The sequence below is a fragment of the Cuculus canorus genome, chromosome 19, assembly GCF_017976375.1.
Source record: "Cuculus canorus isolate bCucCan1 chromosome 19, bCucCan1.pri, whole genome shotgun sequence".
NCBI classification, from domain to species: domain Eukaryota; kingdom Metazoa; phylum Chordata; class Aves; order Cuculiformes; family Cuculidae; genus Cuculus; species Cuculus canorus.
Genome location: NC_071419.1, coordinates 3,415,804 through 3,432,987, shown reverse-complemented (window position 1 = coordinate 3,432,987; position 17,184 = coordinate 3,415,804). Strand labels below are relative to the sequence as shown.

The window sequence follows — 17,184 nt, the reverse complement described above, 5'->3', positions numbered from 1 at the left end:
CAAATATTTTGGTGTTCTGCAGCCTGTTTAATATGTTCTTTCCAATACATCATTTGGACCAAAATAATAATTAAAATAATTTTAATGCTAATAATTGTGGGATGTGGACATTGCACTCACGTAGGAAGCGGCCAGGTCAAGGCAGAGTGTTGCAGATTTTTGCACGCATAGCACTGAACCAAGCTTATTTTAACCTTGCAGGCAATAAAAGCGAAAATGGAGGAACTTAGGCCTTTGATACCAGTGTTGGAAGAGTACAAAGCCGATGCCAAATTGGTATTGCAGTTTAAAGAGGAGGTCCAGAATCTGACGTCAGTTCTAAACGAACTCCAGGAAGAGATTGGCGCCTATGACTACGAAGAGCTTCAGAACAGAGTGTCAAATCTTGAAGAAAGGCTTCGTGCATGCATGCAAAAATTAGGTAGGCTCAGAACGACATGGTGGCACTGGCTAAACACCATCGATGTTAACCCGCACATCCCGCCTGGAGGCAGAGATGCTAGACTGGACATCTCCTCGTGCCTTGCCTGGCTGTAAGGGATGAGCTCGCACAGCCAGGTCTGATCCTGTAAACATTTATGCTATAAGTGACATTGATCTTGGGAGTAGTCCTGCTGAGGATTACTTGCATGAACCAATGTTGCTCATGGCGTAAGCGCTTCAGGATCAGGCCCTTGACTGGGCATGTGACTTTTTGCAGTGTTTGCATAAGTAGACGGCTGAAATGCGGGAAATGCGGGGCCTATGGCAAATAACACTTATGCAAAGCAAACACATGCACCCCTTTTGCTTGTGCATCCATGTCCGATCTGTTTGCTAACTGGACCTGGCACATCAGCAAAGGTCTCCGCGCACCACTTTAAGTAGCGTGTGTGGGTGTGTGCGCAGGCTGTGTCTCGGTTTTCCCTTTTTCCTTTCCTTTTGCATCTTGCAAATCCCTGTTGAGAAGAGCATGACGGAGCTGGTGTGGGTTTTGCGGTTTGGTCCGGACTATGCCACTGTACAGGGTATAAATCCTCCCCATCTCTCCCATCCTCTGAGGGAGCAGAGACCCTTCCATCAGGCCAAGTAACCAGCAATGCCAAAACCCGAGAGATTCATCTGTAATCTCATCCAGAGAGTATTAATTGACTGAAGCCTGTTGTGGGGAGACGCAGCTGTAGCTAAACCCAGCATCTGACCCCAAACAGAGGGTGGAGAAGGGGGAAAGAAGGGCACTGCCTTCCGCAGCTGCCAGAAATCTCCCCACAGTTTGTTGGCCTAGCACTGACTTGATTTAATTTCTACTTACATTATTGACTTTCTTGTTAAGCAATTTAGATAATCTAAACACATTAACTGCTCTGCAGTCTATTTTGGTAGCACATATGAAATTATACTCTCAGGTAACTTCATGGAAGATCAGATCTCTTCTGAGCAATATATCCTTGGCAAGGTAATGCTTTGTTTCTCTCTTGTCTCTCCTGGTCGGATTGGTTTTGCTTGTTTCTAGACGCCTCCACGCTTGTGTGAGCAGCTGCCTCCCCTGTATTTCCCCCTACATTTCCATCCTGTCCTCTGTTACCTCATATGTCCTGTATAAGTTACGTCTCACTTGAAATCTTGGAGTGGAAAGCAAATTTCCACATAAACTCGGATGGTCATGAGCATGAACTACAAGCATGCAGCAAGTCATGGTCTGAGATACCTCCGGGGAGGTGCTCGGGCAGGGGCTATAATCCCCTTGCTGAGTGAGAGGGCAGAACCTGATTCCTCATTTCTTATCGAGAGCTGATGTGCCCAGGTTTGGTCCTCACCCTGCCATAGGGAAGGCAGCAGGGTTAGGGAGTTGCAGGGAGGTCCTAAACCTGTCTTCACTCACTTGAATTTCACCCTGAAAGCTTAATGTGGACAAAAAATAGCAAGGTTATAATGACTTGGTGCTTTCTGTGTTAGCAATATCTAATCCCCGAGGCTTTATCATGTGGGGACCGTACAGACATGTCAGGAGTGGCATTCCTGCAGTGAGAGAGAGAGATAAGAAAGGATGGGGAACAGGCACAAGAGAGTTGGATTGACCAAGATCACGTAGCAGAGCCCCCTGGCAGCCCCACGCTGGCAGCACAGCGTAGCTCTGCCCTGCAAACAGCTTTTCTCTTTGCTGGCTTGTTGAAGGCAGAGCTGCGTGGGATGAGAGGAGATGGTGCCCAAGAAGGGATCCACTTACTGCATCCATAACCTTCAGCCCATCTCTCGAAGATGAGCTGTGGGGAGAGGGAACGGCAGCAGGACTAGAATCTGGGCTGTTAGAAGTACTTTCCCAGGGATAACAAAACCACCCTGGATCCCACAGCCCTTCTCTGTCTGGCCTTGGTGGAGCTGCCCAGCCGACGCTGGCTCCAGCAGAGCCAGGGAAGCTGTGGTGATCCTCCTGCAGACCCTGGGCAGGCTTTAAGAAGTAGCTCCTAAACCTTTCCAGGCTCAAAAAACCCCTAGAGTTTGCTCTTAGACTGTCAGGCCCTGCTGCTGTGGGCCATATTCTGGCTCATTACATCCCACTCACGCTCAGGTCCTCCAGCTGGGACATCCAACCAAGGCAGCAGCCCAGGTAAGACTGGCTGAGGCAACCAGGATGGCGAGCTCTTGCAGGCAACCTTTCTAGAAACTTTGGGAGGTTTCTTTGATATCTTTTTGAGGCTCTATTTGGGGTTTTTTTTTGGCTGTGATCCTTCTTTTTCCTCTTGCTCTCAGTGGAGAAACAGTGGAGTCAGGGCAGCTTTTCTGCCTCGGGGCTTTGCAGCATCCCTAGGTTCTTGCGGGAATGGACACTGAGTCTCACAAGGGTTTGTCTGTGCGGGTTTGCTGCTCACCCAGGAGGGTGATTTATTTAGTCGCTTAACAGCAAACAGCATGGATTGAATTTCCAATGTTGTTTATCACTTTGGAGTGTAAACCAGTGAAAATGGTAGTTAATTGAGTTAAATTGGAATAACAACCTTACAGACACTTTGCTGCCACATGATGAGGCCCTGTTTGCTGAGGATTGGTCTTTGCTGCAAATTATCTGCTCAGAGGGATTCACTGATTTCAAGTAGCAGGTTTTAGCTTAGATTTGCTTCTGCGTGGGCTAGCAACGCTACTCACCCGCTAGAGCTCAGGATATGGATCAGAGCGGCCAGAACAGGGTCAGGGAGCTGCTGCACTAAGCATGGGACAAGGGAAGGGGAGGAGATGTGCCACGTCCCCATCCAGTTTGCTTCCCTGTCCTCCAGGAAGAACTGATGCTCGACAGCATAGCAGCGTTTTCCTTAGACAAGGTCCTAGTTTGCATTTTGGGTTTCCTAAGCATTATTGATGGATCAATGGTGAAAACACTTCCTGACCCTGGCATGTGTGTGAAGGGAAAAGAAAAATCAATAACGGCACGTTCAATCTGGTTTTTCTGTTTACACTCTTAAAGATCACTATTTATACAGGGATTTTAATGTTTCCATTAATGTTCCAAAGAGGAGCCTTGGAGGAATGGGGAGGTTGTTATTCCTTGATTCAAGGGGATTCAGCTCAGCTGCGCTCCTCAGGCTCACGTGTGCCTGATAGCATGAGCTTTCCCCATGTCTTGCAGAATATCTCAGCCCACAACTCTCGTGCAGAGATGGGGGCAGAGCCCTACCAGCCTGTCCCAGATGGTTTTGGGGTGAGGGGCTCCCAGCTGGGAGCAGAAGTGAGGGCAGGACACGACACAACTGCTGCAGCCCAGCCTGGGATCAGCATCCGGGGGGATCAGACCCAGCAGCAAAGGCTGTCAGCTGTAGCAGCAGCCATCCAAGCACAACCACCGAGTCCAGAAGGAGATGGTGCTGGTGGCAGCGTGGCGGCTGTGTTGGCGGATAAATTGCTGCTGAGCAGCTAAACGTCGCTTGTGGGCTGGTTCTTAGGAGAAATATGGAGCAGGGGTGTTAGGATCCTGGGAGGATGGTATTGCTCATAACCGGCTGGAGGAAAGCGTGTCTTCTCCTCCTGGAAAATTCCTCATGCGGCTGGAGGACGGGGATGTGTGAATGGAGGTGGTGTTTTGGTGCTGCTCTGCTGAGCTGCAAGAAGACAAGTTGGGTGTCTGGGTTAGCCTGGAGGGTCGCTCGGGAAGAGGCTGATTTGTGCTGTTTTCCAGGAACAGGGACACACAATTTCCCCTACAGGTCACCGGTCAAGGGACCCAAATAATGCTAGGGAAGCTGAAGGGAAAACAAGTCCTCTAGGCATGCCCTGAAGGCTGGTGTTCACAGATGTTCACAAGTTTCCCTCCGTTTCATGGGCTCATGGATGAGCTCTTGTCATACATTCTTCCCTGAGTGACTTGAAATGCCTGTACCATCCCATGCTCCTGCCATTCCAATGGGAGAGCAGGATAGCCGCAAAAGGAAAGCGTTGCTGAGACTGGAAGGTGCTGCTGCTTCATGCTGGAGCGTAGAGAGACACAAGGATCCTGTCTTTTGAGCTGCTGCTGTGATACAAACTTTGACATGTCCAAGAGAATCGGTAGAAGACGGAGTCCCCTCTGCCCCTCATAGTCTTCCTACTTTTAGTGATAGGGAGAAAAAAAAACTGTTGGGGTTAGGAATGTGGTGTGCATCTCAGCAGGAACAGATGGGTGAATGAGGATCCCAGAGGTCCTAGTGGTCTTTCCCCGGGTGGGAAGCCCATCAGAGCAGCAGGGACCAAGCTAATTAGGGCCCTGGAGCATTTAGCTCCAGGATGCATTTTAAATCTTCCCTCTAGTATCTGATTTATTTACACCAAGAAAGAAAACACCTTGCCCTGTGGAATAGCAACTCTCTTGCATTGCTGAAAAGGTTTGGAGTGTGCCTCCAGCTAAACATGTATGAGATGCAGCTTCGCTGCTTGCAAACAACACTGGTTTTCCCTTATCAGCTGCTGCTGCTGTTTTTTTTTTTTAACCCCCTCCCCCCCGCTTTTTTTTTTTAATCAATGAGCTTTTATACAACCTTTCTCTCCAGGGAAATGGAAGGAAAGAGATAAAGTGACAGCAATGTAGGGCGGTGATAATGGAAAGGCAGCATTGAGCAGATCTGTGATTAGAGGAAGGCTGGCCCTCTGCAAGGGGGATTTGCAAGACACTATTATTTTAGCCTGTTGCATCCCTTTGTCAATAACTTGTTCTCCTCCTGACCTGAGAGGTTTTGAGGGCATCAAAAAGGAGGACAAATTCCCATACATCGTGTCTCAATGGGGTCAGGAAAGCTCTCTGCTTTTTGGTGGGATCTCTCTTTATTGTCTGGTGTCTAAAGGCTGTGGGAAGGCTGATAGTCCCCTTGGCCATGTCATGCTGCTGCATAGCAAGAATATCTTCATCTCTTTTATGCCCCAGGCTAAGATGACCCCTTTGCCTGCAGCTTAGAGCTGAGGTAGGTGGATGTGTCCCATGGCCATGATCAGGAATACGAAGGGGCAGATGAGAACAGGCTAAGGAGAGAGGCACCAAAGAGCTATTGCAGAGTGTACATAGCGGAAACATTCAAGGTCAGGTTGTACAGGGCTTTGAACAACCTGATCAAGTTGAAGATGTCTCTGTTCATTGCAGGGGGATTGGACTAGAAGATGTTTAAATGGTCCCTTCTAACCCCAACTACTCTGTGATTCTCCTTGATAATTTTGAGCAGAAGGGCCTTGTCCTGAGCTGGCAGAGCTCCACAAGTGTTTCAGCAGCACCTCCAGGGGTTCCCACCGGCAGCCCCAGCCCTGGGTATCCCTGCTGAGCAGCAAGACCATCTCTACCACAGTGCAGCTGCAGCTCAGCCTGCAAACCCAGCACCCAGAGCAGCCACTCCATCCTAGCACCGCCACCTTCCCCTTCCCCAGCCTGCCAGAGGCTTCCACGTCAAACAAGAGAAGTCGGGAAACACCTTCTGAGCATCAGGCTGCGTTCCCCTTGGTGCCACAGCCCTTGGCTTGTGTTGCTCAGGAGATGCTGCTGCAGAACAGGCTCAGCTCGGAATGTGTCCGGGTTTTAAATGAGTGCTCCTGTAGCGACAGACCATCCAACACCAGCCCCCGGTCCCTCCCACACATCTCCGTTCCTCAGCGCACATATGCTGAAATGCTGCTGTTGTAGGAGAGCAGGATGGCAGCTTTGCTGAAACACGGGGATGTCGCTGGGAATAGGAACTGAGCGTGTGACTGCACCTTCAATGCTGAGGCTGTAGCGTTGCAGGTGTCTATTCACGGGCATCCCCTGAGGGATGCTGGGTTCGGTGTCGGGGAATGGAACCATGGAAAGGAAACAATCTGCCAGTGCAGTGAGTCGGAGGGAGAGTTGCCACTGCTTTACTCTGTGTTTAGGGCTTAAAATCACAGCCAGGTACTTGGTTGGGCTTACAAATGTGCAGATGTGCCCGCTGAATTCAATGGCATTGAAGCAACAGCGTGGAACACCTAAATATGCTTCGAAACCTGGCTCGTAGCAGGTGTGCACGGTGCACATCGCTCTTGTGATGCTGTGTCTGGGCAGGATTCCCATGGCAGCTCCCGAGGAGCCCTTGGGACACCCCACCTCCTGCCTTCCATCCTGCTGTGTTTGGGTTCCTCTCCCAGAGCTGGCGAAGCTCAGTCTGCCAGAGGATACGAGAGGATTCTGGTGAATTCATTAGTGTCTCCTAGGCGTGCGGGGATGATAGGGAACAGAGAAGGTGGCTGGTAGAAGCTGGTAAATGGTCTTTGCAAGGAAGAGATTTGTATTGCATATAATTTCCCACCTTGTCTAGAATTTTTTTTAGCTCCTTTGCATAACCTATAACAAATGCGTGTTTCCAGCAGGGCTGGAATAGACACGTCTGTCTTTTTATCTTTGCTGCACCTACTCTATTATAGCAGAAATGAGCAGAGCTATTCAGCTAATTTCTCCACCTGGCTGATCGACCCTGGCTAACTCCTCTCATTTTCTATTCTGTGACATTAGCAGCACAGCTGGATCAGGAAAGCTTGTTTTTTTTGGGGGGCAGTGTGATAAGGGCGATTGTTATTAAGAGGCATGAAACAAACAAAAGCATCCAACAGTTGTTCTCAGCCTAATTAACTCTAGTTAAATAAAAGCAGAGCTGCCTGCTAACAGGGGAGAGCAGTGGGCAGAACAATGTAGATGGTATCCAGTACTGGTGCCCCTCACCGGGGCTTCGGGGCTGGCAAAGACCCACCACCAAATGAGCTGTGGTGGTGCCCTGACGTGGTGCTCACCAGCCTTGCACTCTTTTTCAGCTTGTGGCAAGCTAACGGGAATAAGTGACCCAATCACAATTAAAACCTCGGGGTCCAGGTTTGGATCGTGGATGACGGACCCTCTCGCTCCCGAGGGAGAGAACAAGGTAAGACCGTGACAGCTTCATCCCTGTTGTTCCCACCTCCCCCTGCATGGCTGAGGTCATTGAAAACTCATTACAGCCAAGTACTGAAGCCCAGTTTGTGCCCTGTGAAACCAGTGGAAGGTCCTAATTCATCTCACAGGGCTCTGCTGGCTTCGCTGAGGGTCTCACAGGGAGGGAGGGAGGGTGGAGGGGGCGCAGAGTGCTTCCTTCTCAGGGCAGGCGAAACTCACTGCAGTGATGAGCGTGTGTGGTCTCAGAAGTGTCACCATGAGGTCCGCCTCTCCCACATGAGCAAAACCCAAATATTTGGTTTCTTGCCTGGGTTTGGCATCCAGGAGGGAGCTGGGGCCGAGCAGAGGGACCTGCAGTCTCGGTCGCTGCTGCTCTCCTGCTGCCAGTGCCTCCGATAATGTCGTCTGACTCCATTTGTCCTCCGCCTCCATTGTTGTGAGGAATTAACCGACTGCAGTGGGAGAGGTTTGTTTTGCTTTGGTTTGGTCTTTTTTTTTTCTTTTTTTTTGTTTTCTAGTCAGACCATTCAATTTTGATCCCAGGGAGGTAGGAGGCCAATAACTGGCTGAAAATCAATCCAGGCTTCCCATGACTGATGGAATGGGAAATATCTCCAGTGTTTGCTGGGGATTTGCAGGCAGCAAACAAAACAAAAACCACAGAGCTTGGCTGCGTGGTAATTCCCTCCTGCATGCAGCAGCCTCCATCAAAGGATGAAGGCACTAGCAAGGGCTATATCAGGGCAGCTATTTTGAGAGCTCTGGCCTGTGATCACCTTTCTGTAGCTAAGAGAAACTCTGGAAAATCCAACCTTGGGGGTTGCTCTGTTTGCCCATGGATGTGCAGCAACAAATTGAGCTCTTTCCCTTCAACAGCCACCTGGTTGGCACTGGTTCCTCAATACAACACGTCCATATTTTACAGTTATTGAACAAAATTTCTTCTGTATTGCAAATAAAATCATAATTATGAAGTGGGGTGGGAAAGCTTTACCCACATCCCATCTTGTTTTGCTGGAGAGAGGCAACAGACTTGTCCCCTTCAGGCTGTTTGCTGCATCCCTCAGCACCAACGTGATTTATACATCACGTATAAATCTGCAGAGCGTCCAGAGGAGGCCACAAAGTTGGTGAAGGGTTTAGAGGTGAAGCCATGTGAGGAGAGGCCAAAGTCACTTAATCTGTTCAGCCTGGAGAAGAGGAGATTGAGGGGAGGCCTCATCGCAGTCTACAGCTTTCTCACAAAGGGAGGAGGAGGAGTAGGCCCTGAGCTCTTCTCTCTGGTGACCGATGATGGAACCCAAGGGAATGGCAGGAAGATGCCAGGGGAGGGTTAGGATGGACATTAGGAAAAGGTTCTTCACCCAAAGGGTGGTGGGTCCCTGGAACAGCTCCGCAGGGAAGCAGTCATGGTGCCAAGCCTGGCAGTATTCCAGAAGCATTTGGACAATGCCCTCAAACACAGTGTGAATGTTGGGGTTGTCCTGTGCAGGGACAGGAGTTGGACTCTGATCCTTGTGGGTCCCTTCCAACTCAGGATAGTCTATGATCTGTGAAGGGAGAGCAAGGCCTGTTACAGCTGAAGCCGATTGATCAGATGTTAAACATCTTCCCATGTCCTCAGAGACTTTTGTCTCAAGCCAGTATTGTTTAATATATTTTTTTTACCCACCCCATGTATTTTTGTTGTGAGAGTAGATTAGCAGTTTCCTCTGGACTGTAGCTCAAGCTTTCCAAGCCTATATGTGTATATAATATATAAATTTACAGGGAATTTTATTAGAAACACCCAATGAAGTGAACCTCATTGGCAACTGGCAGAGGGGAAAGCTGTCGATCCAGAGAGATGGGCAGTTTATCATGTGCATCTTATGTCGCCAAACCCCGCGGGAGGTGCTTGGTGGTTCACATGGTCATTTTTTATGTCATGAAATCATTGAACACAACTGGGGAAAATTGCGAGGCTCCCAGGAGCAGCGAGGCAGTGGGCGGATGCCGAGCACCAGGATTGATGAGTATTGGCAGGAGAAGGTTGCTCAAAGCCAGCCAGTGCAGTGAGACATTGCTATCCATCAATCTCTGCTTCTCCAAAGCATGAAATGCTGTTGGGTCTTGCCACCTTGCAGCTCCAGTGTGATGACACACGATTCTGTTCTTTTGTGCTTCTCTTTGTCCCTCTAAAAACTGAGCACAATGCATGGGCATGCGTAATTTTTTTAATACCAAGTGATGAAATGGGAGAAGCAGAGAGACGATCAGTTTTCAGGGTGTTTTTTTTGTAATTTCCCAAGCTAGTTTAGTTGAACGCGGGCATTTCATTAAGCGAGGAATGCTCTCCAGTGCCACGTCTGACAGCAGAAGCTCTCCCAGGCTGCAGGCACTTCTCTGCCATGGGCTCAGGGGCATGTGTGGTTTTTCCCTAGGGCTTTTGCAGCCATCCTCAGGTGCATAGTGAAGATGTGAAGGTCAGAGCCATTCGCCACGTGTTCATTTCCCACTGCTGTGGTGTTTCCAAGGAGGTAACTGTGGAGTGGAGCACTGAGCTCCATTCCAAAACCTACAAAGGTTTTGCAGACCCCACTTAGACTTTCAAATGCAGCAGCCTAAAGCAGTTTACATGCACACACCTTGTGTAAATTGTGTAACTGTTTGTCTGCTCTTCTAAGGGACCCTGGAGACACCCATATTGCAGATGCAACACCATCAGAGTTTGCAAGGGGTTCGCAAAAGAAGTTTGCGCTATGACATTACCCAAATCTGCGTCCTTAAAGCTTCCCTCTTGCTATTTAATTTACCTGTTCTCCTTCCTAAACAATTTCTACAGAAAGCAGAAATCTTATCTTTAGGCAGCAACTGCATACAGAATGTCTCTCACTGGCTGGATATTTCTTCTTGATATTAGCTGCACAGCTTTGTCGTTTGCCTTGGAATTGGTTTCATATGACAAAAGCTTTTTTTCTTTTAAGGAGTCTAGACAGGGTCCCTAGTGAACCAGCACTTAAATGATGATCTAAAATCTCTCCCCTACCTACTGAGAGCAAGATTTTGATGTCTTTATCCCTTATATTTTAGCAGCCTTTGTTTCAGTTTTTGATGCGGAAGTGTATGATTTTTAAATCGGTGTGAACTTTGCCTGAATTTCCTTGACAATGACTGATTGCATCCATCACTTCTGCATGCCAAGTTAATGGAGTTCAGCAGAGCAGCTGGTATTGTTTACCAAGTGCTACCACAATGGGGTTTTGGGGTAGCAAAAGCAGCATCAACATGATATGCCGGGCTTAGCCAGAGAGAAGATGTTAATTGCCCTTTGGAAGGATAGTGTCCATCATGGGGAGATATCAAGTTACCTGCCCAGGAAAGCTTTGCTATTCAGTTGATTTCTTGGTTCTGGGCATGGGTGGGCAGGTGTTGAATGCATCATTTTCCAGCAGGTTGGATTCCTTGCTCTGGATTTTACTCCTACCTTGTTTTCTAGGACAATGTGCAAAGGGCCCAGCCAGGTCTCTGCTGTTTTCTAACCCATGTGTTTCTGTTGCTGGCCCAGGTCTGGTACATGGACAGCTACCACAACAACCGCTTCGTCCGTGAATATAAATCCATGGCAGATTTCATGAATACTGACAATTTTACCTCTCACCGCCTCCCTCACCCATGGTCGGGCACCGGTCAAGTGGTCTACAATGGCTCTATCTATTTCAATAAATACCAAAGCCACATAATTATCAGGTTTGACTTGAAAACAGAGACCATTCTCAAGACTCGCAGCCTGGATTATGCCGGCTACAACAACATGTACCACTACGCCTGGGGTGGCCACTCGGACATTGACCTCATGGTGGATGAGAATGGGCTCTGGGCTGTCTATGCCACTAACCAGAATGCAGGCAACATCGTCATCAGCAAGTTGGACCCCAACACCCTGCAGAGCCTCCAGACCTGGAACACCAGCTACCCAAAACGCAGCGCCGGGGAGGCCTTCATCATCTGCGGCACGCTCTATGTCACCAACGGCTACTCGGGAGGCACCAAGGTGCACTACGCCTACCAGACCAACGCCTCCACCTACGAGTACATCGACATCCCCTTCCAAAACAAGTACTCGCACATTTCCATGTTGGACTACAACCCCAAGGATCGGGCCCTCTATGCCTGGAACAACGGGCATCAAATACTTTACAATGTCACCCTTTTCCACGTCATCAGGTCTGATGAGTTGTAGTTCATCCTTGTTTAGAAACTGATTTAGAAAACAATAAAAAAAAGGAAAAAAGGGAGAAACAAATATAAAAGAAAACACTCATATCAACAAAACACTCTTTAAATAAGTAAATATATAAACAGCTGCCAAAATTAAGACCAACATCATGGAGGATTATACAGCATAAACCTGAACAGATCAGCATTACCTCTACATTTCTAGAAGTCTGGCCCTGTGTTATAGACTCACGAATAACCATGTACTTGCAGCTGGAACTGCACTTAAAAGAACCACTTACGTTTGGGGTTTTGTTTTGTTTCTGTTCCGATAGCAAACCTATAGTACATACTAAAGAAGTAAGGCAATGACTGTTGAAAGTTTATCCCTGGGAGACTCGCTCTCTTCTGTGTGTGGGTTGCATGGACATTTTCCTGACATCGCGGTCAGCTGTGATGGATGTGTGATTTGTATTTCTAAAGCAGACAAAGCTGACCCGTGAGGAGCTCTCGCTGTCTGAACAAGACCTATCACAGGTTGGTTTTCTTCGCCTTCCATTGCAGCTACTGTCTCTCAACTGTGTTCTTGTCACTTAGATTAACTGTGCTGAGACCCGAAGTAGCTCATGGATCTGTGTCTTAGTAACTATTAAACACGATGGTTTAAGTATGTATTATGAACAAGTTGTTGTACCCATATTGTTTGAACTTATGTATTCAGCAAATATATTGTATAATGTATGTCTGTTATTTACCAGAGGTGGCAAAACTTTGTATGTCCAGTTTATGCAATGAATGTTGTAAATGCAATGATGTAGTTTGGATTAATAAATGATGGTTTTGTTTCTCAAAAGAAAAAAAAAGATCAGTGTTCACCCTTATACACAGATAACCAATTTCATGTTGATAATTACAAGAATATTCTCTTACTGTTATACTATCTACATAGCATTATGGTGGTTGACATTCGCTTCCGTGGCAATTCTGTGGCATCAGATTCCCACGGGAAGCCGTGTTTATGGAAGTGTGAAGGTAATTAATTTTTTTTTAAGAGGAAAACTTTGTACTATCCACAGTTATCTAAGGAACAATAAAAATATTAGGAGACTTCCCCGCTTTGTTTATTTTCTTCTCTGTACAAGTGACGAAGTGTAGGAGAGGGGTAAAAATTTAATTGAATTGATAAGTTTGGAAAAGACCTCCAAGCTCAGGCGGCTCAACCATTGGCCCAGCTCCACTGTGCCCATATCCCAGGTGCCACATCTTTCCTAATATCCAGCCTAAACCTCCCCTGGTGCAACTTGAGGCCATTTCCTCTCGTCCTATCCCTTGTTACTTGAGAGGAGAGACCAGCACCCACCTCGCTACAACCTCCTTTCAGGGAGTTGAAGAGAGTGATGAGGTCTCCTCTCAGCCTGCTCTTCTCCAGGCTAAACAACCCCAGTTCCCTCGGCTGTTCCTCATAAGACTTGGGCTCCAGACTGCAACCATTGTGGGTTTTTGGGGTAATCATTGAGCAAGCATCCTGCCTCGCCTTACATCTTGAATCAAGTATGACCTGATGGGTTGCTGAGCTGGGAGCTGGAGGAGCCAGCAGTAAGGAACCAGAGGCTGAGAGGATGGAGAGTTCGGCTCAGCTCTGCTCTGCTAGGGCTCACACAGCAGGATCGCCTTCCCGTTTGCTTTTGGAGCAGATATTGCTTCAAGGAGACAAAAATCCTGCTGCTGCTCCTCCGGCTGCTCTCAGCTGCGAGGGGGAGCGAAGGCAGCTGCAGCGGGGCTGCGTTGCTGCTGATGTGAGCAGGAGCTCACAGCGCTGTGCTCAGCCTCTTCCCCACCCCGGGGCTGACAGCGGAGCGGGGTCAGAGGGTGACAGCGTTTGATAGCAGTGCTACAGCAGGAGGAAATTGTGTCATCTGTCACTTCAGTAGAGTTGGAGACACGCTGCCTTGGATTGCTGGGTGCAATTGGATTGTTTTCCTTCTCAGCTTCTTAGAGTGCTTCTCATGCCGAATTTGCTAGTCTTATGCTAGTAAAAAAATCTTCTATTTAATGCAGCTAGCACTGCAAGGCTGATTACAACAAGCAACCGTTACCATTGGGGCCTGAGCACTCCACACAACCGTTTCTCTTCATTTTGCCAAAGGAGGAGCCTCACAGGGTTGCAGGATGCTGCCATCCAGCAGCACATACCTTGAAACGATCTGAGGTAGTTTTCCAGCCCACTATTCCTAAAGCTCTTGATGTTTTGAAGCTTCAGGCACTGGATGCTAACATGTTCTTTTCAACCTGCACTTGTCCCCTTAAGCCCTTTCACCACACACTCTCCCCCTGTGGCAGGGCTGGTGTTACTGGGAGCCCTGCACCAGCTGCTCCCTTCTGCAGCCGCTCTTTGGTGTGAGGTCCCACCTGTCTCCTCCACACCAAGCAGAGCAGTATTCAATCTCCACACCACAACCAGCTCCAGGTGAAGGCACAGGTCCCAAGGAGCCTGCTGAGCTGGATCTCAGGGGCAGCTGCAGAGCTTGGTAGCTGTGCAAGATGCGAAGGACTCACCGGGTGTTGTCAGACCATTGTTGCCTCCTTTCCCAACAAAGGAGCGAGTGACCAGGCATGACAATTTTTCAGGTAAGTGGTACGTGAACAGCTATATTTGCTGGTGAGTTTCAGCCTTCAAACTGCGCAGACGGATGCGTTGGGGCCCTTGGAAGGAGCACAGATCACTGAGGTCAGGAAATTGAATATAAGCAATCGGTGGCTGCTGCAAATTGCACATACGGATTTCAACCTTTCAGCCTTAGCCAAAAGTCCCTGCTGGGCTCTGCAGGAGGAGGAAAGTGGGGGCGGGTGGGAGAAGATAATAGTGTAATGTGGTTTCCCAGAGCTGGATTAAACCACAAGCAGCAAACAATCCTCTGCATGTAGCTGTTTGAGCCGGTTACAGAGGTTTGAGATACTGCCCTGTGTCAGCACTACTCCTCTAACTGAAATGTTGGCTGTATCCAGAATGGGGACAGCTCTCTGAGGACTGCTTTCTCTGCTACACATCGTATTTCCAGGGCTCTGGACTGCCTGGTTTGTGATCTTCAATACACAGCAATGTTTTTCCCTGCAAGAAGCAAAAAAAAGGGGGACTAGAGACCCACGGTGGCATCAGCAACAGCATTAAAACACACAGGAAAAATCTGTTAAGCCAAAAAACCTGTAAGGCATCTGCAATCATTTCTGTGTAATTAATGCATTTTCTTCAGTGCAGACTCAGTTAGTTAATGGGAGTGCCCTGTTTTTATGAGATTTAGAGGTGGATCCAGTGACCATTGCAATCAACAGGACAGACGCCGATGCCTACAACAGGAGCGGGGCTTCTGCAGCAAACTGAACCCTCTCCTCGAGTGCATGGGTGTGATTTTGGTACCGTGGTTTTGGATCGCAGCTGTTGTCAGCTCTACTACGCACTGCGTTGCTTTTCAGTGCAGATTATTGTCCCAGCAGCCAGGCTTCGCATACGCTGTTCCTGACCCACCTGGATGCCACGGGGCTGTGCTAATAGCCATGACCACCAGATGCTTCTTCTCTAAGACCTCCGTAAGTGTTCACAGAGATTATTCCCAGCTCATCTATCCAGTTTTGGGAGATGCTTCAGGTAGATGAGAGCACATGGCAGGGCACTACTTGAACCTCCCAGTGCCCCAGCCAGGCACGCTGCCACGCCAAAACACTACCATGTGCCAAAATACCCAATAGCAGTTCTGTCATTAGGCAAGATCTGAGGACAAAAGAACACGTTTACTTCAAAACATTGATCTGCAAAAATAAATTAAATTACAGAAAGGCAAAATAACGCTGTTTGCTTTAGGGCACAGCTACATTTAGATTCTAATTTACCTAGTGCAACTCATTTAAGACAAGACTCAACAGCAGAAAATGTCCTTGAACACAACAAAGACAGAGAAGCTTTGCTGTAACATGTACCCAAAGTTAATGAGATGAGAAAAGTGCTTTAAGGGGCGTACCTTTGTCCTATTTGCCTGTAGTGCAATATTCTATAAATGGATGCCATATGGTCATACACTTAATGGTATGTATTACTTTTCAAGTGGATGAGCCATTCAAAGATAAGTACGTCCCAGAGGATTGCTTTCTATAGCGTATGACTTAATTATTTGGTGCACGAGGCTCGGCTGGTCCAAATTTAGTCATGGGAGTCAGTGAGTTACTTCAGAGAAACATCTGACCATACTTTTGTATGTGTATTTATGTGTTGTTAATATTTTACAAGGGATTAATTCAAAAGCACCGCACCAGACATTTGTGAGGGTTTGGGTTCTGCTCTCAGCCCCATCAGCCACGCTGAGTCCCAGCCCTGGAGCTGAGCAGGTAACTGGGTAGTTTTAATTCTGCATGTCATGACACTGCTGTCCTTCATCCTTTGAGTCACAGAATCGTTAAGGTTGGACAAAGACCTCTAAGATCATCGAGTCCAACTGTCAGCCAACGTCACCGTGCCTACTAAACTGTATCCCTATGTGCCACATCTACATGGTTTTTTAACACCTTCAGGGATGGAGACACCACCACTTCCCTGGGCAGCCTCACGCAACACTTCGCTGCTCTTTCAGTAAATAAATCTTTCCTAATATCCAATCTAAACCTCCCCTGGTGCAGCCTGAGGCCATTTCCCCTCATCTCATCACTTGTTACTTGGGAGAAGGAGTCATACGAACCAATGATCTCCAGTTCGTTCGTGCCTGCCTTGGGAAGAATGAGGTGCCTGACGGGGTTTGCTGTCTTTCTTGCAGTTCACCAAGCCATGGTCCTTTTCTGCCCTTTGCTCTGAGACAACCCCCATCCCTGCAGCCCGGTGCCCATCCCAGAGGATGCTTGCACAGCTTTTGGGCACAGTAGGGGACAGATGCAGCTCTGTGCCTCCGTGCCCCTCCCCACTGTCATATTTCTCTCATTATCCAGGCCATGTCTAGCAAAGTGTGTAACTGGTTTTGCGTGCAGGGAAGAACTTGGCTTTCAGGGCTGACATACGGAACTGAAGCTCGTCCTTCCCCCACCGGTGGCAAAGCCCACGGGAGCAGCGGAGGGCTGTGAAATGCAGCTTGGAGCTGCGATAGCGCTTACACAGGCTGTCCCGTTGAATTAAATGAAGCTCGCTCAGCACCTGCCCTAAACCACAGGCAGAAATACTGACTGTTGCTTAGCATCATCACAACACGGAGAGCTAAAAATTTTCCTTTCTTCCTTTGCTGTTACTTCTCTGACCTTCATTAGTTCTGCAAGCACCGAATGCAGAGCCCATATGGAGACAGTTATCATAAAAAAATGAATCCTGGCCCCTTAATTAGCTCCTCATTATCTGAGAGCTCCATATTGAAGCATTAAGACACTGCAAAGCAATTTGTTGAGTTTCCAATTAAAACTTTTCAGAATTGTTGAGGCTTTTAATACTTTGTGTTTACAAATTGCCTTGGACCTACACCAATCCACGCATTTTCTTCACTGGGGAAATATAGCTGAGGAGCTGATAGTTATTAATGTAAAATCCTTGGTTTTAATAAAGTCATAAACCATGTCAATGAAGCTGCTCTTTTTATACCTAAGACAACAGACAT

At 48.0% G+C, this 17,184-nt stretch overlaps 1 protein-coding gene across 2 annotated transcripts in view; it reads left to right on the top strand.

The window, feature by feature from the left end:
* Window positions 1-12,665, top strand: part of OLFM1 (olfactomedin 1) — a 36,713-nt gene extending 24,048 nt beyond the window's left edge. For both annotated transcript variants that reach the window (XM_009569510.2, XM_009569508.2), the window contains exons 4-6: window positions 202-421; window positions 7,249-7,355; window positions 10,914-12,665. In XM_009569510.2, coding sequence (XP_009567805.1) covers window positions 202-421; window positions 7,249-7,355; window positions 10,914-11,588 — 1,002 coding nt within the window. In that variant the 3' untranslated portion in view covers window positions 11,589-12,665. The remainder of the gene's footprint in view (window positions 1-201; window positions 422-7,248; window positions 7,356-10,913) is intronic.
* Window positions 12,666-17,184: the final 4,519 nt, after the last annotated feature.